Source organism: Apis cerana, linkage group LG2 (assembly GCF_029169275.1).
Source record: "Apis cerana isolate GH-2021 linkage group LG2, AcerK_1.0, whole genome shotgun sequence".
Taxonomy (NCBI): Eukaryota; Metazoa; Arthropoda; class Insecta; order Hymenoptera; family Apidae; genus Apis; species Apis cerana.
In genome coordinates, this window is record NC_083853.1 from 10,151,400 (window position 1) to 10,166,098 (window position 14,699).

The window sequence follows — 14,699 nt, forward strand, 5'->3', positions numbered from 1 at the left end:
ATAGTGAAGCCGAATATTTGATAATAATGGACGGACACAATGACTTCACCACGATCTTTCCAACGGAAACGCACGAATGTTGCATTTATAATTTTTACCAGTTCAATATGTTAAACTTCACGCTTTTACGTTACAACATTTTTTAATATAAAACTATACATGTTATTCTTTGTTTTTTTCTTCTGTTAAGTATATATAGGTATATATAAGTATATATATATATACTAAGATTTGGTTAGTCGATAAATATAAAAAGTATGATAGTCATTCCTATAATCACTATAAAGAAAAAAAGGTACGATATTAAAATAAACTCGAACACTTCTGATTATTGACTGTTATATGAATTAGATTATGTTTTAAAGAAATATAAAGAATAAGATTTGCAACTTATAAAATATCAAATTATTTTGTTCGTTAATTAATTTTAATAACAAAATATGTTCCATCCTATTTCCTGAGTTGCAATTTTATTTTTGATTGCAAACTTATATTTGATAAGACGCCGCCTTATTGTTAATTGGTTTAAAGGCTTCAGAAAAGAAAAAAAAAAGAATTAATATCTAATGCATATATAGCGATGAGTTTTTCTCAAAGTTCTTCCTAATATTCTTGAATCAAAGTCATTAATATAAATTATAAAAAGAAAACTTTGGGTAAGATCGAAGAACTTGAAAAACCAACGCATTTTATAACAAATATAATTTCTCTATTTTGCTTTATTGCAATAATTGTTGGTGGATTCGATCTAGATATTACTCATATATCTCCTCTTCATATTTATATAATATATACAAGTAGAAAAAACACAGTATTCATCAAAAAGAAAAAAAAATTGAAGAACGCTTAGAAAACAAAAACGTACAAGGATTGAAGACACAATAAATGCTGTGGTGCTAATATACGTTGATTATTTTCATAACATGCTTTATCTCATAATCGAAGCCATCAAGAAATATATCTTAAATAGTTTCAATCATATAAACACGAATCGTAAAAAATTCATTTTGACTGCAACTACTTGAATAGTCTATTGAATAGTCTATTCCGTCAAATCTTCTGATATCAGCGACCACAACTTAAAAGTTATCCTATTGATTCAATTCCTCTCCGATCCCTCAAGCAACGTACAAAACTAAACAATTCTGAATCACTAGATAGCTTAAAAATACCGGAATTCACCTTTTTTCCCAAGTCTTTCTTTTCTCACCCAATCTGCAGGTGCGGGAGGTGGAATTGCATGCGTTCGATGAGTGGCTTCAGGTCCTGGACTTGTGCTGGTCCTTTCGATTTCAGAATCCTAAAATTTTAAATAATTGTTATTGTAACATTTTAATGAAGATGATTTCAGAGAAGACAGTTAATAAATTATTTAATGTTATTAGTTCATAAATAATTATCAGAATCAATAACTATTGTTATAACCAATGACACAGTTTCACAGTAATTACTGTTTCTTCAACCAAATCATCTTTGCATAATTATTTTTCTTTAAGGCAGATGAAGGTTCTAGAAGGCATTCAGGCAGTGACTCTCACCTCGTAATTATAGCTGTGCCCCTGCCTCGGATATCGACTCGTGTACAAAGGATTGTTGAAAACATCATTGTCGTTAGAATGGGAAGGATTGTGAGGTGTGACAATAGTATGTGGCACATGCGCAACCTGGCCTCTGGAATTTCTTGCCTTCCACCATTTCCTGCTATCATCGAGAATCTCTAGGTATTCACCTCTAACAACTGTCAATTCTTTATCGTTGTTTGCCGTCCTCGGATAAGTAACTTGCACGATTTTCGCGTGTCTAGCCACTAAGTCGTCTAACCAAGCTTCCTGAGCTCTTTCCATACCAGCAGTTCTCGGTGTTCTTTCGATCGAGTCTACGGATATATCGCTATGCGCTCTCGTTTGATCGACCACTCTTTCTTCTCTACCATACAACTCTGAACCGGTACCGTAATTTCTATCAAAATATTCGTTACCGGCACGCTCTTCTCTGCTCTCGTATTCCAAATAATCACTGCTATAATGAGATTCGTCAACTTCTCGATGATTATAGTACGAATCGTTCTGTTGTTCAGGGAGTTCGTCCCTCTTCTGTTTGTCAGCGTTCAATAACGAAGCAAGATGATCGTGGTCTCTGTCTTCTGGTATTGGATACTCGGGGGACCAACCATCCATGAAGATAGGGTGATAGGGGGGAACGTGACCTTTCCATTGATCGCGTGGTATTAACCACGTATCGCCCAATGAATGCCAAAGCTCCGTCTCTTTACTTGTGACGCAGTTAATCAACAAATTTACCGCTTCTCTGGTCAATAACGGTGATACAACTTTGCTTGGCAAGTTAGGATCATAATTAGTATCGTGAGATGCGTCCACGATCAAAGCAAGCGGCGTAAAGAGAAAATGCACTAGTTCAGGAGCGTTGGGGTCGTGGATATGAGCCTTCAACTTAGCCAGCAAATTAAACGACAGCTTAAATTTCTGGAAGATATCGATGAATTCCATCTCTGGTGGTGGTTTGGCTCTCATTGTCAGCATTCCGTCACCGAGATTTCTTTTCTTCGACTTTCGATTGCGCCTTCGACGTTCCAATTCCTTAGAAGCGGCCGCCGCATATTGCAGACGCGCGATAAATTTTTCAATATCATCGAAACAATGATTCAGGATCGTCACGTCGCGTTCATATTTTTCGGAAGATGTCGAGGACACTTCGTCATTGTTCTCCTCGCGAGATATATCATTTTGACTGTCGGCTGTGTTTCGAAAAACAGAGATATATTAAATTATTCCGTCTCATAGATTTATATTTCATAAGATATTCAAATAAAAAAAGATGGATAAAAAAAAAGAGAAAATATGAAAGGACATACCATTGTTAGCACTAAATGCTGATACTTGTTCTCGGACATTAACCCCGTTTAAGGGTGGTTCTGGCGGTGGCAAAGTGGGAGGCGGTGGAATACGTCCTCTTGGACCTCTTGGCGAACCACCGGGCACCAATTTACCCATTTGCAACATCTTCAAATCCTCGACGAGATCTTGTGCCGAGATACTTTGACACTGGAATATATGCATTTCTGCTCGTTGACCGGAACCACTGTCATCCGCCACTGTGAAGACGAGAATGTTGTTATACATCTCCATAGGATCCCTCGACGTGAACGCGGTCGGTTCCTGTATCAACGAGGCTGGGAAACGCTCCATGACGGCCTGCATACGAATTTATCAACGATGCATTAAGTGAAATTGCCTTAAATTGTACGCAATGTAATTTCACAAATGTTCCACTTTGTATTTGATCGTTCATCGCTATAAATATCATAAAGTATATTTCTTTTCTCTTTTTTAATAGAAAGAAAAAGAAAAAAAGAATTTGTGCAGAATTTCTCTTGTATGTTTGCAAAAGGATCTTTACCCCTGTCTCATTGTCCATAATCAGTACCCAGTTCCGTTCCAGACGGAGCTGCATCTTTTGACTCCAGATGCCGTTACTCTTCTCCAATTGCAAAAGTCGCCGCATACCATCCGCTGGATAAACAATACCGGTTTCCTTCGTGACCGTGAACGTGGCCAAATGCTCCATCATGTATGTCGGCTCGGAACTACTCACACGGCCACCAGATGTGCTCGATGGACCACTCGACCCTCCATCTAATACATCAATTAATTTATTAATAATATTGATCAACCAAACGTTTTGGTCAATTTTATAATAAATTGCAAATGTTCAAGTCTGACATATACAAAACGTAAAGCAAAATAATTAAGGTAACCTATTAACAAGAATCATTCTATTTGTCATTTCATTTTGTTGTTATTAATGAAAAAAAATTCAATAATGTTATTGTTACCTTTGTTATAGGTGGAAGGACTATGTCCGCTATTGTAATACGGCATCGTGATCAGATAATCGTTCACCTTTTATCTGTAACAAACAACAGACATCTTAACTTGAATAAATTTTTTACGATTTCAATTCTATTATAATTTTATAAGTTTGACAAAAATATTTTGCGCGTTAAAAAATCATAAATCTGTTTTTAATGCAATTTTTTATTAGTTAATTCACTAAGAAACAAAGACGACAATCATAGAGGTTCGTTAAGTGTAGAGGTTTAATAACTTAATGATGAAGACGGGCGATACTCGCACGTCGCGTATCGTATCCGGCTACCGGGTCATGAGGACCATACTTGGCGGCACGAAAGCCTGCTTGTAACCAAAGTGAAATTCCAATGAGCCTAATTCGCTCGCCAGACATGTCGAGAATTCCTTTTGCGTTCCTTCCATTTATCGAACCTTAACGTCCGAAGGTGAGATCCCGCGGATACAATGGGTCGATAAATATTATAATATTGACAAACGCTTTTGCAGAAATGCGCTTCACGGATCGTGTGGCGCCAAAAGACATACACAAAAACGAAAATATCGATATATACTTATTGAAAAATTAAGAAGATGATAATAAGGTAAAGTAAAAAAATTTTAAAAAATCTTTTCATTACTTTTTCGTATATATATAATTTTCTCCTTGTCTTTTTATATTCGAATTATGTAAAATTATGTATGATTTCTAATTATATACAATAAAATTTATATGAATGAATTTCATAATCAAGATTCTACTATTGCGTCTAGTTCTATTTCTATTTCTTGATTCCTAACATTTCGTTATTCTATTAAATTTTTTATATTATATTCTATTATTTGTATTATCTTGTACTCATTTTCTAAACATATGCTGTACAATATTTTTTATATTCTTATTAATCAAATAAAATAAGGCAAAGAAAGAAATTATAAAAATGATTTATTTTTTTGCATAGTTATATGCAAGGAATGTGAAATTTTGAATTTGCTCCAAGAGAAATTTATTTGATTTGACGCCTCGTTACACGAGTGCTACGTTTCGCATCCATACGGGTACAAGCAGGAAGTTTCAACCAGGTATAAAAGCTCTCATCGATGCAGGTCTGACAGGATATTTCCTTCTTTTTAGGTTGTAAATTTTCTAACAAGAGAGACGTTTACTTTTCAAGGCATCGTTCGATAAAATTCGCATCAGAATGTTGAATAATGAGATATTTTAACGATTCATTTGACAAAATAGGATAGTTGTTCATAAAAGGCAACTAGAAGAATCATAGAAGATATTTAATCGTTATACGATGTGGATGGCGTATAAATTCCTCACGTGCCTTTCCACATGTGAGAAACGTGCTTGTTTTAGACCGCATGATTTATACCAGGTAATCAGTAAGAACATTGAATCGTACTGAAGCCTAAACTAATAGTATAGTGAACTATCTTGTGTAATCGTGACTTACTGTTGTTTTCCATCGTTTTTTATATATATATATATTTTTAAAAAATTTTTTTAGATATCAAAATAATATAAAAAATATAATATATTATATTAAAAATATATTAAAAAATAAATCAAAATTCTTATATTATAATTCTTACATTAATATAAATTAATAGATAAATTAATATTTTATCTTTTTTAAAATAAAAATTAATTTTTATTTTTTGCATTCTGTAATTTTATAAAATTAATAAAAATAGTTTTAAAGTTTAATTAATAAATAGAGATAGTATTTCTTTAAAATTGTTATTAAATTAGAAAGACTATAGTTTTTGTTTCTTGAAATTTCTAGTATTCATCAAATTACTTCTAATTTACTCATTAATTAGATTTTCAAATGCTTGGTCATAAACAACAATTACATTTTCAAATATTAAATTGGACAAGAAGAGACACTTTGATCAACAATGAAGGATCGAGACGGCTGATCGATCAGGTATATATGTACCAAATATAAAGTATACTCCCGGTTTTTGCAGTTTTTGAATGCAATGAAATTATGGTAAAAGCAGCAAGATGGTAATTAATATTCGAAATCTGAATGTGGAAACGGCGCTTGGTTCCTTGTTGGGTGGATAATCGTTCGTCCATTCGGTGAATGCTTTCACTGTGCGTGCCTGTCGTTGGGATTAAGCATGTTGAGAATCCGCATAACGGAAAAGAGTATTGTTACATGTTCCTATCAAGTGTAATGTTATTTATCTAATCCCTAAAAGTTGATAATCTGCAAACAACGTAAAAAAAAAAAAAAAAAAATGAAGAAATCCGTTTTCATCTTTAGATCCATTTTCATTTTTATTATTTTCTTACATCCATATATTCTTATCGAATAAATTATTTTCAATTCAAATTGCTTATAATTTTTATTCGTATTTCGAACAATTCTTAACCTCGTTAAACTTTAAACGAATATACTTATATTATAAATTATAGTCGGAATCACGATCTAAATAAGAATACTGAAAATGAATGTGAAACCTACCTAGTTGAAGAACGAGGGCGTTTTGTTTAGTGGTCCAATTTCATTTCAAACGTATATTTTACGTGTGGACGGATTTGGGTCGTAGAATTATATCGCGATCGGTTAATGGCGTTGCGTAACGTGAGATACGTGACTGGATAAAAATTGATTGTATCATCGACGGTGGGAACGTTTGTCGGGTTTCCTCGAGATCGAGACCCTCCTTCCATCTTTTTTACTTATATTTCTTTTTTTAATACTTCGTTTCTACTTTTTCCTGTGCTAGAATCTCTTTATATATCTTTTTCAGTGCGTGAACGGATGAGATTTGATAAACCTAATTATTTTGCCTAAATATCTTTATTAGAGACATGGAACAATTTTTCGCGCATGATTGTTGCTACCGCAATGAATATATGCACATATGAATATAATACGTTTGATGAAGCAGCGCAAGCGCAAAGTGATTCGATATATCGATGATTCGAGTTGATTATAGGCTCGATTTAGAGCCTCGGAGCATAGAAACGATGAAGCAATTCGTTCTCCTCTTAGAGTCATAACAGCGGTGTAAAAGTGTCGTAACAACGACCTAATAGCAATCACGTTGAAAAGGGAAGGGAAAAGGAAGGAAGGTGAGTGTGGGTTTCGTTTATAAGTTTCAGAATTGAAGGTGTGTATATATATATATATATATGTATATACATATTTCAATGCATTTCGAGACCACGATCCGGTCGTTCCTTGATGACATTTCGAATTCCAGATTTCTATTGATTTTTATTCAAGTCCGCTACTTTTATTTAGCAATAGAAAATATTCTGAAATTCTTGAATATTTGAACATTTTATAAAAATCTTGAAAATTTTTCGTGAAAAAAAAAAATAATAATAAGCTGGAAAAGAATAATATTGTATATAATATATAACATAATTTAAAATTTAAAAGAAAATATAAAATTTTCTTAAGCCATATATCTTGAATTATTCCTGTTCTTTATAACAAAACTCTTCTCCGTGAGAAATAAGTTTGTAATAGGATTTAAAAAAATATTCTAATCTGTATTGAAGTAATTTAAGTTGAAGAAAATTTATAATTGTATAGAATACAAAGAATTTTCTATAAGACCTATAATTTAACACGAAGTATAAACATGGATGAAAAAAGTATAGTTAGAAGAAAACTAACGGTTTTTCAAGGAAATAAGATTTGATAATCCAATAATATTCCTTATGAAAATATTCGTAAAAAATTAAAAGTATAATTTTAAAAATGATTATTGTTAATAATTTTAATAAAATTCATAATAAAATTCCTGATTCCTATTAAAAGTGTTAATAATTTATGGAGCAAGCGAGCATTTATGGACTGAAAAATAAAAAATAAAGTATTCTATCTACAATTTACTCAGCATTAACGATCATTTATTATTGAAGATAGACAACGAGATTCCATTGATGTTAGTCTTACTAAGGATCGTAGCATAGAAATGGAAATTCTTATCGCTGCCCGTGACTGTGGATTAAATTATGTAAATTTCCGGGTGTGTCAGTGATGGTCGTTCAAAAAAAAAAAAAAGCAAAAATTCATCGATCAGGTATTCCTTTAAAATTCGAATGCCATTGCAATTGATATACGAATAAGGAATAAGAAAAGATAAGAAAAGCATGTTATGATACTTGGACATTTACGATTCTGCGACAAGTATACAAGTATAATTGCTTATGGATGTGGACACGCCCTGAAAGAAAAATTCATCTCAGGAATGCGCTGAAGTAATCACGTCCTTGACCGTACTTGACGGAAATGGCATTCAACCTTCTGATACCTTCTTCTTCGTTGTCTAAGATGGGATTCTACCGTAAGGCAGTTGTATTCTAGGTGAACGCCATGTTTGGAACATTTATCTGACAATTATCTAATGAAAATATCGGAAATAATTTTGAAAAAAAAATGTATTAAAAGTTTAATTTGAAAAAAGAATACTAGATGCTTAGATAGAAATCAATTAAATTTTTTATTATAAATAATAACGCATCTTAATACATAATTGAAAAAATAATTTTTTTAATATAATTGTTACAATAATTACTATGATCATTTGTCATTTGATGTAACAATTGATGTAATATATTTTTAAATAAACCAAATATTTATGAAAAATAATGAAATGATTATCTATTTAATTTAGAATTTACAAAACATTTAATCTTCAAACCAATTTTCAAAAATACTAGATACATTAATGAACAATATAGTATCATAATAAATCATATATATACATATTAGAATAAATTATCCATTTCTCTTTTATACTCCCACATTATAAAGTTTTTGTACATTTTTTACATTTTTCAAGCTGTATCAAATGCATAACGTATATATGTACAATTTGTATTATAATGCAACAAAATTATGTAAAAATATTATTTATCTGATTTGGAAATGAGCATGCGCAACTGATTTGCAGTGCGAAGTCCAAATGACATGAGAGAGGGACGGAGTCTGACATTCTCGTGTTTTCTTCTCGAGTACATACTTGTGCGCGCGCACAAGGTAATCGCATCTCTCTGGTTGCATACCGTGGGGCGAATTCTCGATGGCGTATAGTCAGCACCATAAAACTCGATTCCATAAAAATGACGCGATAAAATTAATTGTTTGAAATTAATTTACGATTGCCACATAAGAACAGTGTCACGTGATTGACCAAGAAAAAGTGGAAATTGGAAAATTCAAGCTATAAAACCATTGTTTTCTATTATAATATTTCTCTTCTTTTCGCATCAAAGTAGTAACGTAATACACGTTATCTTTTAGGTTAGAATTAAAGTTTGAGCACACGAAAAAGAAGAAGAATTTATGTTGTCGTTAATATAATATTTGTTAGTGTAAAGTTACAAGCAGCATCATAAAATTCATGTCTTCCTGATTTATCATAGCATGAATAACAAATACTTTACTCGCATTCCCTTCATTCGCTAGTGCGTGGAATATCGTAGTAAAGGTTATTCACTTTTCTTAAGGAATTAAAATTATTTCAGATTTTGTAAGATTTGAATGATTAAGAATAAATAATGAAAGAAATGTATGTATGGAAATTATGTATTGTTAATATATATTTGCTATCAATTTCTTAAATTATATTAATTTGTTTAAAATAGATAAATAGATATATATAGAGATAAATATTGTATATACATATAAAGTTATTGGAAGAAGAAAATGAATGGATTTTTATAAATGAAGAATAAAATAATAGAATAATAGAATATAATATGAAATATTATAATAAAATAAATATAATTTAAAATTTCTTTAAAGAATTATTTTTTAGTCATTTTATATATAATGATAAAAAAAATTAATCGTTATATATATATAAAATATGAATAATATAAAAAGCTCAAAATATTTTAACAAAGATTCAAAAGATATTTAATGTAAGTATTTATATTATTACGTTAATTATTAACTATAATAAAACAAAATATTTATTACATTAATCAATCTATAAAAAGTAAATTAAATTAATTTAATAAAACTTTAAATAGTAATATTTAATAATCCTAATATTATCTACCAATCACAGCTTAACAATAGATTAATGAAAAAAAAATTGATAAAATTTCTATCAATGGACCGAATTTATCCATCGAGAATCGAAATAAATAGGAAGTAATTGAAGCTTTTGAAAAAATACCAATTTGTGAAGGCACGATAGATAAATGTTTGTTGAAAGTAAACATATCGCGGACGTACTGCGGTACGAGTATTGAAAAAGTGGAAAGAAAGTTGCCAATGTGCCTCGCATACCTACTGATCCGCCGGTCGCGAACAAGTTTTACAGTGAATGGACCGAGCGAATGAACTTTTCACTTACTTGCATCTATAGCTAAAAGATTAATTTCGATTAATCGAAATCTAATTCTAATTTAGCTATTTAATGATATTCGACTATCAAAATTTTCTACACTATTAGAAAGAAATACTATAAACTACATTCTCAATGATGATTAAAAATAAAATATTCTTATATGAGTACGAGAACAGAATTTTTAGATAACTTTCAAACATTTTATATTATCCTTCTAAATCGAAGATAATTAAATTGCAACTACATGATGCTTATCAATAGTATAATGTATCATAATGATAAAAAAAATTATATTCATGCTTTCCACGTTATTTCATTGAATTTAGCGTGTAACATCACATAAAAATTCGTTATATATATATAAATATATATATATAATATATTTTTTGTTTTTTATAAAAAAAGATTATTTATAAATGATCATAGATGATTAAAAAATTCATTATAAAAAATAAAAAATTATAAATCTATTTTATTTATATTATGAATGAAAAATAATGTTCATAAACAATATTGTGTAATTTTAAGAGATTGATATGTGATTAGTATTTCTTAGAGAATATTTAGTGTGTTCTGTTGCTTATGAGTTGTAAAAGAGTATGTGAATGCAACTTTTTCTCAGAGTATCGAAGGTCATTCAATGCAATATCGATGCACGCAGAGTACGGTAAATATTTGCAATTTATGTCATGACGCTCATAATGGACTACGTAGGTATTTCGTAGGTGTAATTCACAGGTGATTGCCATGTAGTTAGTATTAATCGACATTTTCAATGTTTCGTGTGTATCATTAAGAGGTGTGTATCATTAAAATTATCTTAATATTTCAAATTTAATATTTTTTAAATATTTCCACATACAATTCAATTATTTGTAATTACATGACTTTTTTTTTTAATTCTATAATATAAAATATAATTAAAATCATATACTCTAATCTATTAAAGCGAATTTATATTTATAAAGAAGGACGTAAATTACATATTCATATTATTCACGAATGAAAACCGTAGAAGCTTGCGAAATGACTCTTGCAATTGCATTGGCTACATGATTGATAAAAAATTTTGTACGAGACAAGATATTTAATATAAATATAAATTAAAAACAATTGTTTTTAAAACTCGAAAACATTATTAATTAACAATATATTTACTTGAATTGAGAGATCATTTTCATTGAAAATATCATGAACGACGAACCTCCTTAAAATAATGAAGAAATATTTAATTTTTTTTTTTCATTTTCATAATCTGATTCTTACAATTACAATTTTAACAAATATAAAAAAATATATTAATTTATGTAAAATTATATTTAGTGTTTTATATAAATTATTAATTCATTAAACACATATCAAATATTCAAAATTTAATTTTAAATTGAAAAGTAATTTAAAAAAAAAATTAAAACAATACCAAAACAATGAATCATCACGATTGAACGTGACAGTGATAACGCGTTCAATATGATTTGATTGCATACGATGCATATTTGTGTAAAAAAATCATACATAGCGAATCAAAATCTTATTAGCCTCTGTAATGTTCGTATACTTAACATTACGAAGCAATCATATTCTATATATTCACCGTGACTTCAAAGTGTCATTTGCATAAATATTTCTTTTAAGTACAATAACTAAAACTTCAGATGAATTTACTATTTCATATTAATATTATTTATCCGTATATATCCGAATTTATCCATATAATTTTACGGTAAAAGTTTTTATTTAATTCTCATAATTAAATATTAGAAAAATAAATATATGTTGCCGAGTACAACGATCAAAAATTTTTTTTCGTGAAATTAATTTCGTTCATTAAAATATAAATAAATGCTAATTAAAAGAAATTCAATTATATTGTTGATAGGATTTTCTTTAAGAATGAAAATTCAAATCTGTATCGTAACAGAGACTACACAAATCATATATAGATATGTTCATGTGCGATTATCATTGAACACGTACAGCAACAGGTGTGACCGCGACGGACAATTCTCCGCGGGGAGAAATCCACGTCGGTGTACTCGGTACAATGACTCCAGTCAAGAAATCATTTCCATAAATACCTTGACAGCAGCGTTTCACCGAGTCCGTTGAATCTCTGTTTTGGAGTTTGGGATCCTTATGAGACAAATCCGTATAAAAAAATCACAACTCACGCGATACGTAAATGCGTACGAAACAATTTCACACTGCTATTACTTACCTATATACAAATTTTCACAATATGCACATAAAAGAGAAAAAGAAAGAGAAAGAGAAGAAGGAGAAGCTTTTGACAAAGAGCTACGTGCCGATCATGCTCGACTGGAAATATCTGAACGACTACCTGATTGCTCTTTGCTTGTTTGCTTCTTACCTGTTTTGCCCAGGTGCATTCCTGATTCAAACTTCCTCATTGGTCAAATCATACGTGCACAATATGGCGGTTAGATCTAACGGAATTAAATATTTCTTATAATTAAATAAGATATTGTAATTGAAATACAATTGGCTGATTATAACAAATAATTAATGTATTTATACAAATATTAATGTTTTGAATTATATGATAAAATAAATTAAAAATAAAAGTTACAAAACAGAATTACCAAAACTATAAAAAAAAAACTATGAAATGAAATAAATTTACAATTTAATAAAAAATAACAAATTTCCCTAAGGACAAATTAAAAATTATTTATTATAATTCATTGTAAAGTATAATTTTTTTCTTCTATTTGTTATGAATCTTTGAAATATATGCAATAAAAAATATTTTTATATTCAATATATTGAATATAATAATGAAATAAATTTAAATAAATAAAATATAGAGTAAAGAATAAAGCAAATTACGTATATTATATTATATATCATATGTATATATAGATTTAATCATATGAAGTTAATTAACTTGGAAAAACATTTATATCAATAAAACTATTACAATATAAAAATTTTAAAACTATATAGAATGAAAATGTAAACTTATAATAATATTTTTGTTTTCAACAATAGATATTTATTAATGTTTAATAACAATAATTATATAAAAATATTTAATATAAATTTTGATCTGTTATTTCAATTTTAAGAAAAGATTATTCATTTTAATTAGAAATTAATGAAATATAACTAAAAGCTAAAACTAAAATTATATGTATCATAATTGAATAAAATTTAATCGATTCAAAATTCAAAATTAAAATATTTTAAAAATATAATTAATAAATATTTAGTTAATTAACTTATCTGTTGTAAAAATTTAATAATTTAATTTAAATTAAATAAATCATTTTTATAAAGAGGTAATGAGTTTCATTTTAATGTTATATACATATACACATACATTTATATTATATTAAACAGTACTAATTTAAAGTTTATAACATTTATACATCATTTTCATAGTCTTTTGGATTTTTACGGTGCATTTTATGGTTTTCTTCAGTAGCCCATTCCATTATGACATAACTTAAAAGGAAAACTGCAATATAAAATAAAATATTTCAATAAATAAGAATATATCATTAATTATAATATTTAATACACAATTGTAATCTTGTAAATCTGATAAGTTATATATTTAATCAAATAGTTAATAAAATTCTTACAAGGTCCAGCAGTTAAAATAGTTGATCTGAGACGTTTTATCATTCTACCAGTAGCTTCACCTACTCCGGCAAAAGCTCTTTGTTCATATGGACTAAGGCGAAAAAATGTAATACCACTTAGTTTTTTAAGATTTCCAAACTTTAATCCCATTTTCACAAAATTCTGGAAAAAAATTATATTTATATTTTAGAATATAAAATAAACATAACCAAAAAACAGAATAATATTAAAACAAACATCATATAAATATAGAGATAGATAATTTATAAAAAATAGATTTATTTATTTGAATTAATTATTAAATATTATTGTCATAAAAATTATAAACTTATGTTAAAAGAAATAATTGTTCATACAACTTACGTAATTTATATTCCTCGATGTGAAACGTTACAAATCTCGAGAGATTTTGACACCTTTGAAGTAAGTACTATATTGCTAGATGTGCATGTTTCTTATCTTATATGTAACAGCGGTAAATTTAAATTATTTTGATTTTTTATTTTGATTTATATTAATTTTGATTTTTTAAAATAATAATTATAAATATTTGCATTAAAATTATATATTTAGTAATAATAATAATTTATATATTACTTTAATGGAAAAACTTTATATGAAATATATGAGTATATGTATATATATATACATATATATATATATATATATTTTTATTGATTTGATATTTAAATAATAATATAAATGTTAACAATTTTAATATTTTAAATTAACAATTTATTGTGTAAATTAGAATAAAATTATATTTTGTAATTAATTTTAAATATGTAAAGTAATTACGATTTTTTTGTTTATAAATTCATAAATCAAGAATTAATAATTAGTTTGATTATATAATAATAATATATATTAACATTTCATAGG

General features: G+C 28.3%; 2 protein-coding genes and 2 long non-coding RNA genes across 11 annotated transcripts in view; 2 read left to right on the forward strand and 2 right to left on the reverse strand.

The window, feature by feature from the left end:
* Positions 1 to 12,585, reverse strand: part of LOC107996778 (epidermal growth factor receptor kinase substrate 8) — a 15,971-nt gene extending 3,386 nt beyond the window's left edge. For 2 of the 7 annotated variants that reach the window (XM_062071098.1, XM_017054987.3), the window contains exons 1-6: positions 12,427 to 12,585; positions 3,854 to 3,927; positions 3,418 to 3,653; positions 2,873 to 3,212; positions 1,539 to 2,755; positions 1,183 to 1,300 (exon numbers count right to left, since the gene is read on the reverse strand). In XM_062071098.1, the coding sequence (XP_061927082.1) occupies positions 1,183 to 1,300; positions 1,539 to 2,755; positions 2,873 to 3,212; positions 3,418 to 3,653; positions 3,854 to 3,899 (1,957 nt within the window). In that variant the 5' untranslated portion in view covers positions 3,900 to 3,927; positions 12,427 to 12,585. Of the gene's footprint in view, positions 1 to 1,182; positions 1,301 to 1,538; positions 2,756 to 2,872; positions 3,213 to 3,417; positions 3,654 to 3,853; positions 3,928 to 6,352; positions 6,493 to 12,185; positions 12,210 to 12,286 lie in introns of those variants that run through there. The other 5 variants (XM_017054984.3, XM_017054988.3, XM_028666242.2 and 2 more) reach the window with 5 other exon arrangements.
* LOC133665674 (uncharacterized) lies at positions 3,865 to 4,630 on the forward strand. The gene is made up of 2 exons (XR_009828826.1): positions 3,865 to 4,315; positions 4,377 to 4,630. It is a non-coding gene; the product is annotated as an uncharacterized LOC133665674 (long non-coding RNA).
* Positions 6,831 to 11,335, forward strand: LOC114577404 (uncharacterized). Its single transcript, XR_003697455.2, has 4 exons — positions 6,831 to 6,966; positions 7,098 to 9,419; positions 9,496 to 9,774; positions 9,924 to 11,335. It is a non-coding gene; the product is annotated as an uncharacterized LOC114577404 (long non-coding RNA).
* A 912-nt stretch (positions 12,586 to 13,497) lies between the features above and the next one.
* Positions 13,498 to 14,503, reverse strand: LOC107996727 (cytochrome b-c1 complex subunit 8). 2 transcript variants are annotated; one of them, XM_017054908.3, is made up of 3 exons: positions 14,181 to 14,503; positions 13,817 to 13,979; positions 13,498 to 13,689 (listed from the first exon to the last, which is right to left on the reverse strand). In XM_017054908.3, the coding sequence occupies exons 2-3, from the start codon at positions 13,965 to 13,967 to the stop codon at positions 13,595 to 13,597; spliced, it is 246 nt and encodes an 81-aa protein (XP_016910397.1). In that variant the 5' UTR covers positions 13,968 to 13,979; positions 14,181 to 14,503; the 3' UTR covers positions 13,498 to 13,594. The 2 variants fall into 2 exon arrangements, with proteins under 2 accessions (XP_016910397.1, XP_061927089.1); XM_062071105.1 differs by having other exon boundaries at positions 14,055 to 14,189.
* Between the last annotated feature and the right edge of the window lie 196 nt (positions 14,504 to 14,699).

Bases quoted from the DNA above. Each gene is read 5' to 3' on its own strand.
- LOC107996727 (XM_017054908.3), bottom strand. From the start codon at position 13,967: ATGGGATTAAAGTTTGGAAATCTTAAAAAACTAAGTGGTATTACATTT. The intron at 13,690-13,816 runs GTAAGAATTTTA...TTTATATTGCAG, and splicing joins TATTTTAACTGCTGGACCTT to TTTTCCTTTTAAGTTATGTC.